Below are 23349 nucleotides of genomic sequence, written 5' to 3'. Positions count from 1 at the left end.
TAAGTAGATTCATTTATTATAAGTAAAATAATTTATTGTGCACTTATTGAGCAAAATTTTCAAAACTAACCTGTAGAGACAATAGCACAAACAATATCATAATCTCATATTCAATTAACTAGAATAACAACTTTCCTTTTTTATCTATCTACTGGTATCTATGGGGGTTCATAGAGATGTCCCCACTACGTGTAAACCCTTATTCAAGATTTTCAATTAGCTGGCCGTCCTCATACCCCGTCCGGTATGATCGCCAACCATACCATCCCTCAATACCCCGTCCGATATGAGAGTGAAACGGGCCGTCTCCATACCTTGTCCAGTATGAGCGCCAAAATACCAATCCTCCATAGCCCGTCCGATATGAGGCAACATTCACAGTAGGGTTCTCTATATACCCGGTCTGTCTACCATCTCCTAAGATATCCAGTGAGACTCCCATTTATTCACTCACTTAATCAAACAATTTTTCGTTTACATTTAATTTTTATTTTTACAATCTAACTGTAAATCACACAAAACAAGCAATACATGTATCAAGGAAGCATAACTAATTATCTTACCGACTCCAGTGTAATATTATATATTTGAAACACTAAAATCAAGCAAACAGGATCAACAGTGAATAATAACCGGTTCTGAATCCATTAGTAACTTATAATTAATTATTAAAAATTTTCAAGTTGTACAAAATATCATATTATTTATAATTAAACTTTAATTCCATAACAAAGAATAGGGTGAGAGATTCTTACTTGAATTGATGTTCGATACGGTAAACTTTCAGCTATGCTTACTGGCGGTCTCCGAGTTCCCTGAATGTTTCTTTGGAGATTAAAACACCTTCTAAGTATCTCGAAATACCTGAAAAAATCCAAAATTGATGTTAAAAACACTTTTCGACCAATTTTGATATTCTAGCATGGCGGTGCTGCCGTGCTCCGGCAACAACACCGCTGCCTGCAGGGGCGGTTTGTCTCGAGTTTTCTATTTTTGGCTAATTTTGTACTCATCCATATGAGAAAACACGTTAAAAGACCTCGGTTAGTTCAAAAAAGTCGAAAAACAAAAGCTTACCAGTGGCAGAGTTTTCTGGAGTGGTGGCTCCACCGGCTCACCTTCGTGGTTGGCCATTTTCCTTCGGTCAACATGTGAAAAATAAAATGGAGAATACAATGGTGAAAAAATTATACGAAACAAAAATCAGGAAGAGCCTCATCGAAGGCAACTTTCGATTTTTTCCGCGGTCGCGCGCCAGGCTTTACCCATAGTTTCTGACTTATCCATCAGTTCTTTTGCTCCAATTTAGCCATAGGGTGTTAAAAATTAAATTTTGAGTGACTGGAAGAATTTTTACCTTTTTTGACGGTCGGAAGTGGCTCCGGCGTGGCGGCGGGCGGTAGTCAACTCTCTTTCCGGCGACTGGTTCTTCTTCTCCGGTGGGCTGGGGGGTGGGGGGCCCCCTGGTGGCTAGGGTTAGGGTTTGGTGTGAAGTGAGGTATTTATATCTGTCTCCTTTTAATTTGAGCCGTCCATCGGGTTTGATCTGGACCGTCCGATTGCGTTTAAATAGGAAATGAATATGAATCGTTCATCGCGATTTGATCTGGATTGTACAGTCGCATTTAAAGAAGAAATGAATCTGAACCATTCATCGCGTTTAATCACAACCGTCCTATCGCGTCTGAGGAGGGAACTGATCCGAACCGTCCACACGTGCGAAAACAAATCCGGACCGTCTGATCGTCGACATGCAGATTGCCAGTGTGGCCTCCCACATGACACCATGTCATCGTGCCTTGCTTTGCGGCACGCTCCGGTTTGTTAGTACTGCTGACTAGGCGATCCTACGTGGCACATATTTTTTAAATTGTATTTTGACCTCTAGTTTCCGATTTTTCCTTCAAAAACACCATAAGAACCCAAATTTTCGCCTTTTGTTTTTCAAAATTGTTTCCAATTTCATCCACCACCTATTGTTTTTCCTAATTTTTACATTAATTAAAAATTCATAGATTAAAAAATAAAATTTTATACATTAATTTGAAATTTTATTTATAAAAAAATTAATTAAGGGTATTATATTTTTTCTTCGACTAATCTGTACAGAAAATAACGGTGAACACAGTGGTCGAAAAATTGTCTAAAACGAAAAACGGGAAGGGGCTCATCGGAGAGGTTTTAGGATTTCGGCCGCGGTGGTTCCGCCGAGCTTTGTCCTCGGTTTTCAGCTCACTTGCCGTCCTTTTTGTTTCGATATGGCCACAGTGAGAATCATAATCGAATTCCGAGCGATGATGAGAAAATTTTACTTTTTTCAGCGGTCGATGATGGCTCCGATGCGGCGGCGGCCAGAGGTTGGTCTCATTCTTCGGCATCTGATCCTTTTTCTCCGGCGAGGGTAGGTGCGCCTAGGGTTAGGGTTCTCCTGCGACGTGATGTTTGAATATCTATCTCGCGTCGACGTAAAGCGAGGAGAGTTGTCTGATTGTTGCTTCTTTAAGCCGATTGCGTGGGTGAATATGGACCGTTCATCGCGATTGATCTCATCCGTCTAATCGCGCATAGAGAGGGAATACATTTGAGCCGTTCACGCGCGCGAGATTAAATCTGGACCGTCTGATTGCTGGACACGTGAATCGCCCGCGGGCCTCCCACGTGGCCCCGATGTCAGCACGTTTTGCCACGCGACATGCTCTGGTTCGGCGTGGTTGCTGATTGAACCGTGTGACGTGGTCGAATTTTTTTTATATGTTAACCTCTTATTTCTAATTTTTCTTTCAAAAATATTTACCGAACTCAAAATTTCACCGTTCTTCCCCAAAATTGATTTAAATTTCATCCCTAACTTATTTTTATAAAAAATTTAATAAAATTAAATTGAAATACTATTTTTAATTATTTATATATACTTTATAAATAAGAAAATTTATTACGAACTAAATTTCTGACTCAAATATTACAAATGTAATAATTTAATTTAATATAATTTGATCACTGCAATCTCATAAATACAGTAATAAATTAAATTTTTAATTATTCTAAATAAAATATTATAACTTAGTTATTATAAATCTATAATATACATATTGAATTGATGAATTTCAAATATAACTAATGTACACAAATATTAATTTTTGAGTTTCATAAGTTTGTTGGAATACTTATGTACACAACATCATCTAATATTTTTATATTAATATTTATATAAGTATATAAGTATACTTGTAAAATTCGAAATTAGCTTATATACTATAAATATATAACATTAATGTATTATATAATATATATATATACATGTATATATAATTAAATAACATATTGGACCATTTCTTATAAGAAAAATTCTACATTTAATTTATAAACCTGAACAATCTATATTTATATTTGCAGTCATGTATATCAGCTTTCAGCTTGAGAATTAGTATTCAATATACAGCCTAGCTAGTGTAGTAGGAAGCCTAAGTGAGTTATCATTGGGAAAGTAATCATTAATATCTGATTCTCCCTTAATTTTTATATAGTTCATACATACATATATATATATATATATATATATACACACACACTTCTAATCCTCCCCCCTGTAAGAAATCTAAATCTATGATTTGATATATAATATATTATGAACTGATAAGCGAGCTAGTAGCCTAGTCTCCCAAGTCCAAGCACCATCAAATTAACAAGTTTGGAAGGAGAATTAATTAATTAATTGATTAATTAATTAAATTAAGTAAAGATATGATAATTAATATTTCAAATAGGAGATGTACTAATCACTAATTAGTTGTCGGTAAAAGTGGTCCTGTAGGGATCTATTTATGATTAAATTCTTTATAATAAGATTGAGAATTTGTTTTCGTAATTTTTTAATTTTAATATGAATTGACTCACTTTGTCCCATTTATATATATATATATATATATATATATATGACAAGTTCCTCCTATTAATTTATAGTTACTGTTAATAAAAAAATAACATATCTTATATTTTAATATATAAATAGTATGTATATATATATTTACGTACATGTTTTGAGATAAAAAGTAATACGTAAATAGTATATAGTATTATTTGCTATTAATTTATTTGTATATATTTCTTAGAGTTTAGAATTGTTCAAAGTCTAAACCTTAAGTTATAAATAAGAGGTATCTTAATATATAAATAATTCTTTTACTATTAGCTTAAGTTTATAAGATAAAGAACCAGACATAAAAATTGGACTTATATGTATATTTAATAAGTCAAGTTTTCAATAGTTTAGAAAACTATATGTTAAATCATATTTTAATTTGTGTATTAACTTCATGCATATATACAACTGTAGGAATCCTAAATTATAGATTTAATAAGATAAAGAATCATATATAAAAATTGGACTTATATGTAGATTTAATAAGTCAAGGTTTCAATAGTTTAGAAAACTATATGTTAAATCATATTTTAATTTGTGTATTAATGTCATGCATATATACATCTGTAGGAGTCCTAAATTATAGCCACACATGTTATTACTTTGATATTATATTTGTAATGACTTTTAAGCCTATGGCTAATTAATAATATTAAATATCGATGTGGACTAAAAATGTTCAAAGATTGCGTTTCTGCTTACAATCAACATAGACTATTAACAATGTGTTTCGCCTTTATAAACAAAGATGTGTAGTTTAGGTAAGTTGATGATTATGATGGGTTGTTCACATGTCCTACTTCTTCATTTTCTTTAAAATTTTTCACGTGGCGGATTGGCGAAGAGGAAAGAGTTTTCTAAATTATTTGGTATTATGAGTGGTTTCGAGGGCTGATAGTGAATAAATATTTAAAGATAAATCTTATTAGTTGAGTAGAAATACAAGCTAATGAAAACCAACTAGATTAATATAATAGACTAAAACATCAGTTTGTGGAGCTCAGTCTTCTTGTGTTGTTGGTGCATATGTTTTATACCTCATTTTCATCCTCAAATGAGGAGCCTCACTTAGGAGTTGTAGTGTAATCTTATTCATATTCGGAGATGTTTGTCCTTATAGTCAGTGTTTTTGTTACACAATCTATGCTACTTGTTTTTTATTTGGTTATCATAAATGGTATAGATGGTATAATTAATCATGTGCTCCATGAGATTATCTCTTACATTTCTCTAGAGAGTGGTGCCGAGCATCCTTTGCAATATTATTACTATATAATATGTTTCATTCTCATTCACCATTTTTCTTAATATAAAACTCTTTATTTCTAACTAAAATAAATATTCTTATTTTAAAAAAAAAATGTTTGATGTCAATATACTTAAATACTCTTTAGTTAAATGAATAATTGTTTTCTTTTAGTATTTTCCTAAACTTTAAGATTAAATCATTAATTTTACTAAACCTTTGACACTTTATTTCCTACTTAAAGATTAAATCAATATGAACTTAAAACTCATTGAATCAACAAACTTATGCGCTTGAAAAATTAAAAACAATATGTAAATCAAAACCTACTCTTCACATATTTACATTATGATGCTTTGAGTTTTTTAGTAAAGACAAAGTTAGCATTTGACATTGATGTGAAAATGACATGGGAGAGAAAGTGGGCTCATGATGAAGATATTTATGTAACATCCACCCCTAAACAAATAAAAAAATGTGAAAAATAAATAAAAAATTAGAATTTGGATTTAAATGAAAGGGTTTTGAGAATTTTGGGAGTTTATTTAATTTAAAGGACTAAAATAAAAACAACTAAGAAAAAAAAAGGGTGAAAATATAATAAATGGAAGTGGAAGGGAGTAAAAAGAAAATAGGGAACGAACGATCCTGATCGAACCGTATGAGAAGATCAAATAGTTAAGATTTTATGAAGAATGAACGACCCAGATCGAGTTATGGAGATCCAACGATTAGGAAGACGAGTATAAAAAGGAAAAAATTAGGGTTTCTCTTCATTTGTGAGAGTTGCCAAAAATGAGATAGAGGGAGAAGGAGAGATGAGCCGATTAGGGAGAAGGTTTGTCGATTGGGGCGGCAGTTGAGAGGAAGAAAAAAAAGAGAGGAAAAAAAGAGGGAGGTTGGAGAAGAAGAAGGGAAAGGAGAAAAAAAAAAGTAGCCAAGCGGGAGAGCTGAGAAAGGCTGCCGTAAGGGAAGAAAAAGGAAGAGAAGAGAGGCGGAGGAAGGAGAGTGGTGGAATCGAGCCTAAAGGAAGGAGGATGGAGAGAAATTGGCCTAAGACGCAATGTGACGACGGAGATCAATGCGAGCAAGGTAAAACGATTTTGTTTTTTTATCTTTTCTTCCCTTATGAAACTTCACTCTTTTTCCATTTACACTAATAGATTTTTAGGCGTAAAAATCATCATTTCAAATTGCAAACAAGTAAGGGAGCTATGTGGTGGCCGAGAGGAAATCGTAGGAGCCAAACTAAGGCTAAATCGTCCCACGCTGGGAAGGTAAAACTTTTTTTGTTTTTAGTTTTGGTTGTTGAGCGAGGAGGAGTGGTGGTCAGGAGTCGGGTTGGCCGCAGGAGCTCAGACTGGCCATCTACTCGCTCGAGAACTGAGGAGTTTCCTCATGAGTATAAATCTGACCCACCCGTTGAAGTTAAAGGTTATTCCTTGGGAATGGAGACTAAATTCACCCGTTTGGGAATTTGATTCACCACTCAGGAAGTTGAAAAGTCTTTCTTGAGTACAAAAATTCGATCCACCGAACGGAAAGTCGAAATGTCTTCCTCAGGTACGGATCTCGATATTTTTAGGTATTCCATCAGGTTGTCATTGAAATTCATGATTTTGGTTAAATTAGCTTTTATTTAGTATTTAAATTATATTAATTAATTTATGTCGTGCGCGTACAGGGAATTAGAACGTTCAAGCAGATTTAGGAAGAATGTCGTGTAGAAGTGTAAGTATTTATGATTCTAAACCTAGATTAGAATTTTTGAAATTTTGCATGTATTTTATTTATTTGAGTATTTCAAAATTTGAATGGATATTGACCCAATTTTCGATGAGAAATAAAACTTGAACCTATGACAAGTGAACCTAAGCTATTAGAAATTATGAGGTGATGGAACCAAAAAACAAACCCAAGGACTGAGGAATACTTGAACTGTGGTAAGAAATGATTTAAAACCTAAAATAAATTACTAATTAATTAGAAGGTTGAAAAAAAAAATAACATAACGAAGTAAAAACAAAAATGAAAATGAATGATTAAGGTTGTGAAATAATCCGTCAATAAAATTTTAGAGAAAATAGAATGAGAGTAAAATAAATAAGAAATCAGAAACAAGTAGGTGCGAATGATTAGGGTATGGATTTTGAATGCCTTTTTCGTTTAGTCTGTGATTAGGGTATGGATTTTGAATGCCTTTTTCGTTTAGTCTGAATCGAGGAGGAGAGTGTGTGTGTGTGTGTGGCTAAAGTTTAGCGGACATGGTGAACCTACACATGGATATAGTTTAAAACCTAATTCAGACGTGGATAGGTATTTGTAAGTGTGGGTCACCTAGTAAACGTACCTACTATAACCATTATAAGATTTGTGTATGTGTTATCCATCATATGAGGAGATCCATTTCGCATCTCTTTGATAATGACATAAACGACATCGCATAATGAAATCTCAGAAATGACTTTTCGAGTGTATATGTGATCTTTCATGTATATGTGGTTATATTTTAAGGCTATGATTTATATTCGAGTGTATCTACGTTCTTTCGAAAGTATGTGGATATACACTTGAATATTATATATGATATTTGAGAGAATTCAGAAATTCGATCAGAAACATGTAAAATGGTGAAAATAATAAATGAATTTTACATTGAAATATCACTACTTTATTTGTCTCATATTGTGTATTTTGCATTAAATTTTATCTAGAATGAAAGAAAGAAAATACTTATTGAGTTGATGAAAATCATTAAATTTCACCTTGATATTTTTTAGAGGAGAAAGAAAAGTTAGAACCGCTGCTAGACGAGTAGAACTTGTAAAAGAGTTTCTGTTTATGTATATTTTGTGCACATTCGAGAAATTTTTATTTTATTTTATTAAACTCTAAATTTTGACCTCATATTCTGTATATATAATTATTGTATATATCATATGGAATACTAGATTTGTATAATAAATTTTGATATGTGTATATATATATTTTGTGAGTTTATTGTATAAAAATGGTATGAGCAGAAATTGTGCCTCATATGAGTGTGAGGTGTTACAATTTAACTAAGTTTATGGGTATGCAATGAATGAAGAATGAGAAACAAAGTGCTGAGAAGGGGAGAGAATTTTGGGTTTAGTATTCTTGTATAAAGGGAAACTGAAAGAAAAAAAAAAAAGAAAGCTAAGGGAAATTAGAGGTGTTGGGATTCAACTAAACTTTTTTTAGTGGAAGAGATAGTAGAAGAAAGAAAACCAGAGTAATGGAGGTTCAAAAAATGTGAGAAATTATGGGGTGTGGAAATTCAAGTCTTGTTTTTCATAATGTACAAAAATAGTGCAAGCAATGTAAAGATATAGGGGTGAGAAATTTATTAAGACTCTAGCGTAGTTTTTTAAAAGAAGTATTTGAAAAATATTAGGAGATGTTATTGTTTTATGCCTCCATGCAACAAACATTTATGCTACTCTTCTGGTCAGAGCATGGTCTCAACCCTAAACTTGTTGGGTGATTTAGTGTTGGCTGATTAGATTTAGATTTTTTTTTTAAACAGTGAGTTCTGAAGATATTTTTATTGTAAGACATTTGAAATTTTCTTCGAGGATGACTACCAATTAAGTAGTAATCAATATAAAAATTGATTGTATCTAATTATTTTTAAAATTTTAAAATAATTTTTTTTTATTTTTTTTCTAAACCAAAATATTTTGACAGATTAGGTGAACTAAACACTTCAGATCTTTGAGAAAATAATAATCTCAATTTCTTTATTTTTTTTTTAAAATAGTCAAATGAACACAACAGTATATAATAAAATTTTAGAGAAATGCTGAACTTCATATGTTTATTTATTTTTCCTAATTTACATAAGATATAAATTAAAATATGTCTATTTTGTAGGTGATATATTATGTATGTACTAATTAATAATAAAATATGAAATAAGTTTAATTAAAGTTTGGTTGAATTCAACATCACAAGTGTGCACTCCTACTTTGTAGTTAATTAACAAGTTGGTAGCAACTTAATTATTACATTGAAAATTAACCCATCACCAATATTATATACACTCTTTAAATCAATGCCGTCCATCTCCTAATTTGGATGTACTTTTTCTTCTTATCTTGTAAGTTATTCTCTCTCTCTCTATAAATATATATATATACACACAAACATACATATTTTGATCACGAACATAGATATATATATATATATATATATATATGAACGTGCCAATTATCTCGTATATATAAATTAAATGAGATTAAACATAGAATAAATTTTTTAAAAAATATTTATAAACATATGTACATATATATATACATATAAATTCTTTAGTGTGCACTTATGAATTATAAATTTATAATTATCAGACATATATATATATATATAGATATATAAATTCAAGAAGTGAATCATACCACGTTTGTTGTATTTTACTTTATTTTATTAGATTCTTGAGAGTATGGAAAAGTGTGTGTTTGGAGTTGTTGAATGACATTTCCTTTTCCGCATCGTCACCTTACTAGAAAATCAAATGCATGTATTTATTTAGAAAACGATACATATAATTTTTTATATATAATTTTTTCATGATTAATACTTTAATATATATGGAATTTTTCAAATTGCCTCCTTGGTCCAGCTACGGAAGCTTTGATTTATATGTTTTTAATATAGTTTATGCACTTCTTAAATATATATTATTATTTAAATATAGTAATGAAATTGAAACCCTTTTAAACCCTTTTAATTTAATTGTCAATAGTATTTGAAACCATTTAGATTAATATATATATATATATATATATGTATGTATATAATATGTGGAAATATTAAGAGTACTGATATTATATATACATATAGAAAACTTATGTACAAATAAATAACTATAACTATACATATATGTTATTGTCTATATATTGCCATGGATCTCGTCTTCATTATAATTATAAACCTAGGAATATATATTAATACTGAAATGTAAATTCAATGTAAATGTGATTAGCCAGTCTTGTCAATAATATTATTAAGTAAAGCAATAAAACTATATAAGAGTCTCAATTTCCCACCTAACTCAAATTTTTGGCTTCGTTTTTGTTTTGTCTTTATTTGTTTTGTTTTTTTTTTTAAATTCTCCGTACAATTACACCACCATACTTTTGACGCCTGAAATCGAAATTAATACGTAATTAACTGAAAATTAATTACATTTTTAGCATAATTAGCCATGAGTTTTTCTATAAAGTTTAAAAAATAATTGGTTATAACAATTGATGTTTAGCATACTTAAAGAGATATATGTTGTTTACATTATATAGCTTTTGTTCTCATGCATGTGCAGTGTCTTATCCATGATTCCCAAAAGAAACTCCGATTCACCTTTTCCTGATATATGATTATCTATCTTTTATATACATATACATATACACATACATATATATATATACATATATAAGTATGTGTATAAAAGCAGGCCATTAGAGTAGTAGTAGTAGTCTTTTCCTCGACACCAGGATAACAAGACGATCCTGTCTTGATCTCTTTGCCAATGCGCGACCCAACAGCCCCATTTTGTGCGTAATTATTTTTGTAATCGTGGGAGAGAGATTCCTAATATATATATATATATATATGCATATGTATATATATCTATCTCTTTATAAAGTCAGCATTGTGTTATAATTACCTTCTCAACCTTTTTCAATATGGTTAACGAATCACCATCCTCTCCGCCATTCTTTTCGCATGATTACCGCCACAAATATTATCTTATCACAGCCACACACCCATATTATATATATATATATATATATATACAATATCACATTATTTTTTTTCTTCTTTAACTTTAATTTGTATATTAATGTTTTTAGCAAAAATTTAAAAGAAAACAATCATGTTTAATAAAATTTGCAAATTCATTTATATCTATAGGCAACTAATTATAATATATATTACTTACAAAATAACGATAATGTGTAGTAAATGGAAAAAAAAATTTCAGTAAGCATACTGAAATTATATATGAGTTCAATTAATTATCACTAAGTATTGTAATTTATTTAAAAGAAAGATACCTATTTCCTACTTATATATATAATATATAATATATGTATGGGTCTGCGTAGAATGATGTGTGTATATATATATATATATATATATATATACCCCTTTGTGTTATACGGACAAATGGCATAATGGGTCTGAAGATGATGATGGAGATGATGACTTAGTACAGAAGCTCCATAAATGATGATTCTCGCTATATACCTGCGCTAACACTTGATGATTATTTGATCTCTGCAGATTATGATCATATAAGTGGGATAAATGTGTATCATCATCATCATCATCATGATCATGCTCATCATTACCACCGCAAACAACATAGCATGCATTTGAGTCGAGACCGAAGCACGACGACAACTGCTTATTAACGTTGCAGGATACGACGTCGTCTTTCGCTAGGCCGTTCAGCTGTGACGCCACCAGCCGGTCAAACGCCACCCAGTCGCTTAGCCCGGCTGCTTTGTACGACTGATCTGTTTCTGCAATCAACATTTCCTCCATTGACGACTGATCGTAGCAGGACTTGAAGCTTACACGCTGTTGTTCCTGGTCAAAGTTTGGTGAGCTGTTGACCATGGGAAGTACTGAAGTAAGCTGGTTCTGGCTACTTGGACTCTCTAGCCTCGGAAGCTCCATAAACCTTTCCTGTAAAACTGTCCCGTCGCCATTAATGGAACTCAAGTTTTCTGCAGAAAGCAGTGATCTCATGCTGTTGTTGCTTGAAAATGGAACGACGTCGTTGTTTTCCGTCTTGCATGTAGTACTCGAATTGTTACTCCTTCCCATGTAGAGAAGAATTTGATCAAGAACTCCATCGTTGTCGGAGCAAAGCATCTGTGTTCTTGAGTCCGTACAAATGGCGGAACCTTTTGGACTTTCCATAGATTTCTGGTAGTTCTTCTTCCTAAACACACGGCATACCACCCACCCATCTTCACCCATGGACTCTCCCATTGAAGCAGAACCCTGTACAAACATATACACATATACATAGAGAGAGAGTATAGTTAGTAAGACAAAGAAGATTAGATAATATAAGAGAATAACATTGATTATTTAATTATATATCAGTCAAACTCTATGTATTTATATAATTGATTTGAAAAGTTAGCTGGGAAACTTATATAGACATATATAACTATATATTTATATGTTCTTACATTATTAGTTTCATTAGTATTATCATCGAGCCTGTACTCATGCATGATCCAATCAGATTTCTGGCCGTGCGGAGCTCTTCCTTTGTAGAAAACAAGAGTCTTTCTCAGTCCAATTCTTTTAAAGCCACTATAGATGATCTTGTCCCGGCCGGTGGCCTTCCAGAATCCGGCCATCGTGGCGCGGTTGGTTCGAGTTCCAGTTGGGTATTTTTTGTCCTTGTGACTGAAAAAGTACCAATCATTCTGTGGAGTGGATCCTATTCTACACTTGTCTACATATGTATACCAAAAACCATGAGAAATTCGTCCAAGAAAATGAAAATTAAGAAAAGGATACTACATATGTGTGTGTATGTATATGTATATGTATATGTATATATAAAGTAGTAGTTACCTTGAATATCCCAGGGTTCGAGCTTGTTAAGATCAACCTCACGAATAACATCAAGGTCAATCTTTTCATAAGCAACTTTCTTGCGGAGGTAATAGTGAAGGAGCTCTTCTTCTGTGGGGTGAAATCTAAAGCCCGGAGGGACCTTAGAGTGGCCATTAACAGATAGATTTACGTCCTCCGGCATTATTGTGAGGAAGGACAAAATGAAGAAGGTGAAGAAGAAGAAAAAGAAGAAGAAGAGAATGATGAGAGAGATGGGAAAGTGAGGAAAAAAAAGTAGTGAGGTTAAGAGTGCGTAAAGGGTAATGCAGTCATGATAATTTATAATGGTGGTAGGACATAGAAAATTAAGGGGTCCAAAATGTATCTGCATGAAAAGGTATATTAGGGTATCATGGCCATTATTGTACTTATCGTGGGGTCATCAAAGAAAGCTATGGAGATATCAAGAAGAAGCCAACCACCTTAAATTAACATAAATATACTTGTATCAAACAAATAATAAAAAAAAAAAACCCTAAATTTATTCTGAAAATACTAATTAGAAAAGAAAGTGGGGTAAGGATAGTGCAAAAATGCGTTAGAGGAAACAAAAGAGAGCGAGCGAGCGGGGGGCAGGCACCCATCCAAAACTACGACCCATGACCTTAATATCTAATTGAAAACCACCACTCTACTAGTCCTCCCTCTAAAAGAATCTTCTTTAATTTTAAATGTTTATTATTCATTACTTCTTATTTTTTTTTTTTAAAAAAAAAAAACTTATGCAACCACCTCAACGACAAAAACGCAGAAATGGATGATGGGGTCGGAGGCACTGAGCTTTCATGCCCCCACTCTTTCTCCAAGAAAGACATGATGTGCTTTCTTGACAGACTTTTTTTTTTTTTTTTTTTTTTTTTTTTTTTTTTTTCCCCCCCCCCCTTCTTTACATATATATCTATATATCTGATGCTCTTTCAGGAAGCTCTGTTAATTATATATATATATATATATATATAATATAATGGAACTTGTACACATAAGCTGGATATGTGCACGTGCCCCTACTAAGGACTCACCAAGAATTCATGACCGTTTACATGGTGAAGATTATAACTGGATAAGACCACCCTGGCCCTTCCACAGCTATCCCGTCCACATTACTCGCCTATACATATATATATATATATATGAAGGATATACATATATATCTTCTGCAAATTTTCCTTTCTTTCTGCACTTTTTGAATTTTTTGCTTCCATGATTTTACATGGCAACTTCTGAATATTTCATTTGTCGAACACGATCTCTTTCTCTACATTATATTACTACTTACACCGATATGATATATAGCCTCCTTGTAATGTTTTTGTAAACGACACAGCTAGGTCACTCGTGCAGAGAATTCATATAAATAACTAGATTAGTTTATTATTTAAAATAATTTTGAAGTTAAAATTTAGTATTTGAAATTTACTTGTTCAATTTATATTAAAAACTAATTTTGGACAAATTTTGATAACTATATACTTAAATTCTTATTAAAATAATAATTTATAAATTAAGAAATTTTTTTATGCTAATAAAAAATTTAAAATAATAATCTACAAATTAAAAGTTTTTTTTTTAATCTTACTAAGAAGTTACAATTATAAACATATGTCTTTTGAATTTTTTTTGGGTAATTCGTGTTTTAAATTTAATTATATTTAAAATTATATTATTATTTATATATTCTTCATACACTTGAGGATTTTTTATAAATAAAAAATTGAGTATTTTTATTAAATTCTCATTCTTCTTTCTCTTATCTTCAATAATTGTAACTTCAAAATAATATCTTCTAAAATTTGTTTCAAATATTTTAACATGTAAAAATAGAAATAATTGATCGAATTTTTAGGGATAATAAGTGATGAATGGTTCTTACATAATTATATACATGTATATATATATATATATATATATATATGGAGTGGGAGAGAATCTTAGTATAGTAATTTTGTCGTGGAATGGAGGGTCAAAGTGAATTATAAGACATCCCTACACGATTAATGTATGGCCCTTCCTTTAAGTGACAGAGCACTAAAATAAAGGTGATAATCACTCATCTTTTTGTCTAATTTCCAAAATCCTTGCTGCCAATTTAGGTGTTTTCTCACAATGCCACCCAATGATCGCGCTCCTCCCTCAAGTACTTATACATAACACTTACATATATATATATATATATATATATATACACACACACACTCACACACACATATATATGGATCAACCTAAAGCTAGGTAGCACCATTCCCAACGTATATCAATCTCTTTTTAGATGATCGGGAGAAAAAAAAAGGTGAGAGAGGCCAGCTGTTTGGAGACTTTTATGAATAATATATTTGTTGAATATAAATACTACGTAATAGCTAGATTTAATCATTAAGTTATCTTTTTAAATTTTTGATTTAAAAGTTCTAAATTGATTATTTTAGATGATATTATGAATAGTAATTTTGAATTTACATGATCATATTATTTGAATCTCGTCCCTCAACTTGTTATGCATTTCGCGGATAAAATTATTATATTATTATATTCGATTACATTAGGTTAATTTTTTAATAATATGTAAATCAAATAATATAATATTTTATTTATAAAATTATTAGCTAAACTTTGGATCATATTTTCCATTAAAACAATTTTATCACTTTGATTATAATGTCATTCCTTTTTAGTTGATTCTTTATTATCCTTTTTAATTAACTTTAATATTGTTGCATGCCATCTTTCTATGACATGTTTATGTTTGTTGCTAAGGATATTAATTATCCAATCTACACTAATTTAGGTTGAATTAGACTAATAGTAATTCGGATTGATCTTTGATCTATACTGGATTAAATCAATAGTAATATGACTCGATGTTTCTGTAAATGATATTAAGAACTACAAAATCTTATTCACGTTAGTTTAGTTTTAATTCAATCGCAATTTAAACTAAATAATTTTTTTTAATTTGAAGTTAAATAAAAAAAATTAAAGTTCTTAAAACCCTAAACTAGAAACCAAATTCGAAAAGTAAATCTTAAGTAAGTTCTCATGGCCACAACTCTCTAAATAAAGAATTATGGCCACATAGCTACTCAATTTTGGCATCTCGGTTCCAGTCTAAGGCTCAAGACTACCTCAAGCTCTTAATTATGTTGTTGACTACCTCACCCATTCTCTACTACCTCTCACATGTCGACTCACTAAGTATACGTCTTATTTCCTCTCTTACCTCTTATTTAGTATATTACAGTGATGCAACATTACTATTTTCACACTTATAGGCCACTGGTCTCCTCTGCCACGTCAATATCTAAATCATTGTTTTCTTATCTTTGGATCAAGAAGGAATAGTTTGGTTCTTAATTTAGATTTTCTCTCATTTTCTATTACATTATGATTCTATTTGATTTTAAACCGATGAACATCTTTAGTTGTCACAGCATAGTGGAGGGGAAGAATGTTATGTGATGGAGTTCGAAGTATAAAGAGTGCTATGAATATGTTGTGTGACTCACTCATATTTCTTTATACTATAAACATATGAAGTATTATCATAAGGCTCATGAGGATTGAGTATTATTCAAAGTTTGTAATAACATTATGAATTTTTTTAGAGTAAAAAGCTTATTAAAAACAAAAGTGTTGGATGACCACAACAAAATATAGCAATCATCATATTACATATATGAAGTATTAACACAACCATGTTTGGTCTAATCCTTAGCTTATGAATAAGAGGAATAAAAAATTCGATCTATTCTAATTTTGCTTTTAATTTGAGTCTAATTGGAATAAAACGGACCGACTTATAGAAAATATCAATTAAAAATTTAATAATAATAATAATAACTCTATTAAAAGTTAACTTCTTTTTTTTACATGGAGGAGGCCGCGGGAGGAGAGAGTGAACGAGGAGTTCGGTGAGTGAGTGAGTGAGATCCGTGAGAGCGAGGAGATTTTGTGTGAGTATGAGTGGGGTGTATGGAGGAGGCCGCGAGAGGAGAGAAAAGGAGGAATACGGTGTGTGAGTGAGGTCCGTGAGAGAGAGGAGAGTTTGTGATTATGAGTGGGGATACTTAGAGTAGGCTACGGGAGGAGTGAGAAGGAGGAGTTCGGTGAGTGAGGGGATTCGTGTAAGAGAAGAAGTGTTGTGTGGTTGTGCGTAGAGGTAGGCATGGAAGGGTGGAGTGTGTGTATGTTGGAAATTAGGGAGTAGGAAAGGGAAACCTGTAGAGCGTGGGTGTGAGGTATCGGGATAGAGGTGTGTTGGTGTAGCTATGTGGTGTGAGGGTGTGAGTTGTATATATGTTGGTATAGTTGCTGTAAATTTAGTAGTTGGCGAGGGAACATTACTGGTGTGTGTGTGTTAAATGTTAGTGTGTGTCCTATGGGGAGACGCGTGTAGGTTCGGTATACGGGTTAAAGGTATAGGAGAGCTTCAGGACAATGTGGTGGAGTGAGAACGAGATGATATTGTTTTTGAGTTGGTAGCATTAGGGGGACGCTGATATTGGTTATCGCTACCTAGAAGGAGTAAATTGATCGCCGATAGTGGTGATGGTCGGGAGACTCCGACGGACAAAGGGTTGGGTCGCCGATATTGGTGATGGGAGAGAATGATATCTGTGTGTGTCTGTGGCCTGTTAGGGGTTGAGAGTTAGAAGGTTTATTGATGGTCGCCGATACTAATGATGAGTGAGAATATTTATACGGTTAGGGTGACGTCGGGAGACGGTCACACTTGATATGCATAATATTTAAATTACTAAGAGTAAGTATTAGTCCTGTGTAGTCCCAGGGTGGTATTAAGGTATAACTTAGGTTATATAGATAGAAATATAGTATATATAGAAATATTGGGTTTCTTATTGTTGCATATGATACTTATAACTTAATTTTTACTATATTGAGTTATATGTACTCACTCTTTATCATTCATAGATGAAGTAGGGATGGAGCCGAGATCGAAGTTGCTGGTTTTCGAGCCTAATGTATAGAGCAATAGAGTAAAGATTTTTTTATGGGCATAATAGAGTGTGTAAAAATTAGTAGTTGTGTAGATAGTGTGTCTGTTGGAAATGTATAAGGTTGTATTTCACTGTGATGTACATGTAGGGTTGCAGGTTTATCTTATCTTGACTTTGAATAATAGATTGCAGTAAGATTTCTATGTGTGTGATTGATTTGGAATGAAACTTTCATATTTGGTCATGAAATTATTTTAGACTGCGCGATTAAGAAAAAAAAAGGGGTGTTACAGTTGGTATTAGAGTAAACTAAGAATACTACTAATGGGTGTCACTATTCTACAGGTAGATCAAGGGAGGTGACAAAGAAGGGACGGGGCCGACCCCGTCGTGAATCTGTTCCGGGGGCACAGGGCTCACTGGGAGCCCCACGACAAACACCGGGGTTCCACCAGGTGCCACTCACCGCATTTCAAGGGTCGCGCCCGTACCACTTTGTGCCCCCTTCCGAATATCAAATACCTGCTACTGGTCCATCGACAACCCATGCGGGGCAGTCCGGCGTGCAACAAGAGGACTTTAACCGGCTTTGCAGAGTAGTTGAAAGTCTGGCTACTATGATCAGAGATAGAGAATTATGGTCGTAGACAACATCGGTGCCACAACAAGGAATTCATCAAGGTGTAGTGGATACAAGCAACATTGAGAAATACCGAAGGCTAAACCCTTCTGCCTTCAATGGGGGTTCTGACCCATTGGTGGTGAAAGATTGGATAAAAGAGATAGAAAAATTATTTGAAGTGATAAGCCTGACCACAGAACAGAAGGTGCAACTGGCTACATTCATGTTAAGAGGATCTGCCGAACACTGGTGGAAATTGAAAAGAGGAGCTCTGATCTCCCCATTCACTTGGGAGGTGTTTCTAGAAGCTTTCAGTGCGGAGTATTTTTCAGATTTCCTGAGGCAGCGAAAAGAAACAGAGTTTACCTCACTTAAATAAGGAAGATTGTCTATGGTTGAGTATGCTGAGAGATACATAGATTTCGGCAAGTTTGTGCCCGAGGTTATGATGAATGAGGCAAAGAAGACCCGAAGGTTCGAGAAGGGGTTGCGATCGGAATTGTATCACCAGGTGGCTATGTTTGCATTACCTATATATCAGATGGTATTCAAAAAGGCGCAGTTAGTAGAGGCACTGTATAAGGAACATGTTGAGAATAATAAAGGATCTTCTAGTTATGGAAGACCACCACCATCATCCGGCCAAACAGAGAAGAGGCAGAGAATGGCACAAGATGCAGCCCCAAGTCATCAGATGTCTCTGAGTAACCCGATTTGCACGCGGTGCAGTAAGAACCATGGGGATCGGCCATGTATGGGTGGCAGTCGGGGCTGCTATCGATGCGGGAACACTCAACACTTTGTGGGGATTGCCCTGTGTCGAGAGAGCCTTGTAGACCGTTGGTTCAAGAACGGGTGTTTGCCATAATAGTTCTGGAGGCAGCTGCTACTTTAGAAGTAATACAAGGTATACTTTACATTTTAAATATTCCTGCTAGAGTACTAATTGACCACCCTGGTGCCACACATTCATTTGTATCGCCTAGGTCGCGTCTAGAATAAGGATGAAACCTCGGGTGTTCGATAGGGTATTAGTAATATCTACGCCAACTAATGGCGCTTTATGTACTGATGTAATGTTTAACTCATGTAGAGTAGAAATAGAGGGGAGAAAATTAAAGGTAGATTTAATTTTACTAGACATTAAAGACTTTGATGTAATACTGGAAATGGATTGGCTTGCTACACAACATACTCATGTAGACTATTTTCGTAAGAGGGTAGTGTATAAGATCGCTAACAAATAACCTTTTACTGTATGGGGAAAATCAATGAATAAATAAGTTTTGTGTTAAGATAATGTGTTAGAAAGAATATATGCATGAGTTACAATATGTCTTTGATAGGGAACGAGAGTAAGAGGCTTACACTCCAGGAGATACCAGTGGTGAGAGATTTTTCGAACATGTTTCTAGATAACTTTCCGGGACTGTCACCCAATAGAAAGGTCGAGTTCATCATAGAGCTCCAGCCCGACACCGAGCCTATCTTCAAGGTACCATACAGGATGGCGATGTTAGAATTACTAGAGTTAAGTAAACAGTTACAAGAGTTACTGGATAAGAAATTCATCCGACCGAGTGTGTCACCGTGGGGGCCCCTGGTATTGTTTGTTAAGAAAGATGATGGGACTATGAGAATGTGTATTGATTATAGAGAGCTTAATCAAGTGACAATAAAGAATATGTATCCGTTACCAAGGATCGACGACTTGTTTGATCAGTTGCAAGGGGCACAAGTATTTTCAAAAATATATATGCATTCGGGGTATCACCAGCTACGGGTTTGAGTAGAAGACATTGCTAAGACGGCGCTCCACACTAGGTATGGGCATTATGAATTTTTGGTGATGCCTTTTAGGTTAACGAATGCTCCCGCACTGTTTATGGATTTGATGAATCAGGTGTTCAGACCCCTGCTGTATCATTATATCATTGTCTTCATAGATGACATATTGATTTATTCAAGAGATTCAGTGGAACATGCGGAACATCTGACAACTGTGTTAGGGATGCTTCGAAAATCCAAACTGTATGCAAAGCTTAGTAAATATGAGTTCTAGTTGGATCAGATAGCATTCTTGGGCCATATTGTGTCGAAAGATGGGGTATCGGTGGACCCAGTAAAGGTAGAAGCAGTTGTAAAGTTGGAAATGTCAAAGACTATAATAGAGATCAGAAGTTTTTTGGGGTTGGCAGGGTATTACCGCCGGTTTGTTTAAAGGTTTTCGAGTATTGCAGCACCTCTTACCAGGTTGTGGAAAAAGAATGTGAATTTTGAATGGGATGAGAGGTGTGAGAGTAGTTTCCAAGAATTGAAATGCAAACTTACTACCATCCCAATATTGGTCATTCCGTTGGGAGAAGGTGATTTTGCAGTGTATAGCAACGCATCTCATATTGGATTAGGTTATGTATTAATGCAATAGGGGAAAGTTATAACGTATGGGTCCTGACAATTAAGGGCATACGAAAGGAATTATCCAACCCATGACTTAGAGCTGGCTACAGTAGTCTATGCCTTAAAGTTGTGGCGACATTATTTGTATGGAGAAACCTTTGAAATTTATATGAATTATAAGAATTTACAATATCTGTTCACACAGCAGGAGTTGAATATGCGACAGAGGAGATAGATGGACCTGTTGAAAGATTTCGACTGTATAATTAGGTATCACCCCGGATAGGGAAATGTTGTGGCAGATGCCCTCAGTTATAAGAGTACCGGGGTGCTGGCTCATTTAATGGTGTTTGAGTGGTGTTTACAAGAAGCCATGCAATAACTATGTATTCAAGAAGAGGATAATGGAAGGTATGTGACTAATTTAAGTGCACAACCTACCTCGGTTCAGAAAATCAGAGAGGGGCAGATGGTAGACATCGAGATGCAGAGGATCCAGAAAGGGGTAGAACAGGAGACAATGAGAGATTTTGGGGTGAAAGGTGATGGAGTACTCAAATTTCAAACCAGAATGTGTGTTCACAGTGATCGTACGATACGAGAATAAATACTTAGTGAGGCACATAACACCAAATTTTCCATACACCCGGGAAGTACTAAGCTGTACAAAAACTTATAGAAAAGTTTCTGGTGGAAGGGCATGAAGAGAAATGCAGCCGAGTTTGTGTCAAAGTGCTTGATATGCCAGCAAGTGAAAGCGAAACATCAGAGGCATGGGGGTTTGTTACAGCCTTTACCCATACCCGAGTGGAAGTGGGAATATGTCTCTATGGATTTTGTGACCGGGTTGCCAAGAAACCATAAGAAGCATGATAGTATTTGGGGGGTAGTTGATTCTCTAACTAAATCTTCCCATTTCTTAGCAATGAAAGTGACTGATTCAGTGGGGCAGTTGGCCAAAATGTATGTCAAAGAAGTAGTAAGGTTACATGGCATTCCCATATCGATTGTTTTTGATCGGGATTCCCGATTCACCTCTAGGTTTTGGAGAAGTTTACAACAGATTTTGGGTACTAAATTGAATTTTAGCACAGGTTTTCACCCACAAACAGATGGGCAGACGGAGAGGACGATACAAGTATTGGAGGATATGTTGCAAGCATGTGTCATCGACATGGGGGGAGATTGGGAGGATATGTTGCCCTTAATAGAGTTTACATACAATAATAGTTATCATACTAACGTCAGGATGGCTCCTTATGAAGCTCTGTATGGTAGGCCCTGTAGGTCGTCGGTGTGTTGGCGTGAAGTGGGAGAGAAACAGTTGTTGGGATCAGAAATGGTGGAGGAAACTACGGCTAAGATGTTGGTGATACGATAGAATTTACAAGCTGCCCAAAGTAGACAAAAGGGATACATAGACAATCACATGAGAGATTTGAACTTTGAAGTAGGGGATCATATGTTGCTGAAGAATCTCCCATGAAGGGTTTATTGAGGTTTGGGAATAAAGGGATGTTAAGTCCCCGTTTCATAAGGCTGTTTGAAATTCTGGAGAAGGTGGGGGTGGTTGCGTACAAGGTAGCGCTTCCTCCTCGATATAGTGGGGTTCACAATGTATTTCACGTATCCCTACTACATAAACATCACCCGGATCCGAATCATATTATAAGGTATAAATCGTTACCATTGGAAAAGGACTTGTTTTATGATGATGAACCGATCTGGGTTCTCGAGCGATAAAAAAGGAAGTTGAGAAGTATGGTGATACCTATGGTAAAGATACAATGGAGACATCACGCGAATGAAGAAGCAATGTGGGAACTAGAGGACGAGATGAGACGAAATTATCCGAAACTTTTTGGAGGTAAGGTAACAAAATTTGAGGGACCAAATTCTTTTTTTGGGGGGGAAGTATGTAGTAACTGGATGTAAAAAAAAAATTGTATGTATGAATATATGGGTATAAAGTGATAATTATATAAGTGAAATGGTGTCGTTTGGAGAAGATGATGAGGAAACGGCGTCGTTTGGAGGAAACGATGTCGTTTAGTGAAGAGGCAGAGGAAACGACGTCGTTTGGAGAAGAGAGAATAGACGGTTGGGATGAGATGAGATGGACGGGCAAGATAAGAGGCAAGTGGGGTATAAATAGGAGAAGGGAAAGAAAAAAAAAGGAAAAGCGAGAGGAAAGAAAAGAAAAAAAACAGAGAAGAGAGATCAGGGGGAAGAGAAGGTTCAAGAGAGAGAGAGAGAGGAGCCGGAGCAGGGAGGAATGAGAAAAGAGAGAGAATGAGAAAGAGGATGGTGACGGTGCGAGCCACGGGAGGAAGAAAGATGGAGATGGGAGGTATGATAAACTTTAAGTTTCATGTGTAGGTGTGGTGTGGATTTGAATTTGTGACCTTAGGTTGAGAAATCTAGGTTTTGGTTGGGATATAGAGTAAAAAACTACGATGCAGGGACCAGGCGGGTGTGGATGATAGGTGGAATCGTGGAAGGGTGAAGGATGTTCACAGAGGAGGTTGCAGGAGGAGAGAGAGTG

General features: G+C 34.3%; 1 protein-coding gene across 1 annotated transcript; it reads right to left on the bottom strand.

Moving 5' to 3' along the window:
• Nucleotides 1-11126: 11126 nt before the first annotated feature.
• On the bottom strand, nucleotides 11127-13084 carry LOC110816551 (NAC domain-containing protein 43-like). The gene is made up of 3 exons (XM_088223518.1): nucleotides 12789-13084; nucleotides 12395-12666; nucleotides 11127-12200 (listed from the first exon to the last, which is right to left on the bottom strand). The coding sequence occupies exons 1-3, from the start codon at nucleotides 12970-12972 to the stop codon at nucleotides 11343-11345; spliced, it is 1314 nt and encodes a 437-aa protein (XP_088079644.1). The 5' UTR covers nucleotides 12973-13084; the 3' UTR covers nucleotides 11127-11342.
• Between the last annotated feature and the right edge of the window lie 10265 nt (nucleotides 13085-23349).

This window comes from Carica papaya, chromosome 6 (genome assembly GCF_054855325.1).
Source record: "Carica papaya isolate Zhongbai chromosome 6, ASM5485532v1, whole genome shotgun sequence".
Classification (NCBI taxonomy): Eukaryota; Viridiplantae; Streptophyta; class Magnoliopsida; order Brassicales; family Caricaceae; genus Carica; species Carica papaya.
Note: the sequence above shows the minus strand (reverse complement) of the source record. Positions and strands in the feature narration are given on the sequence as shown.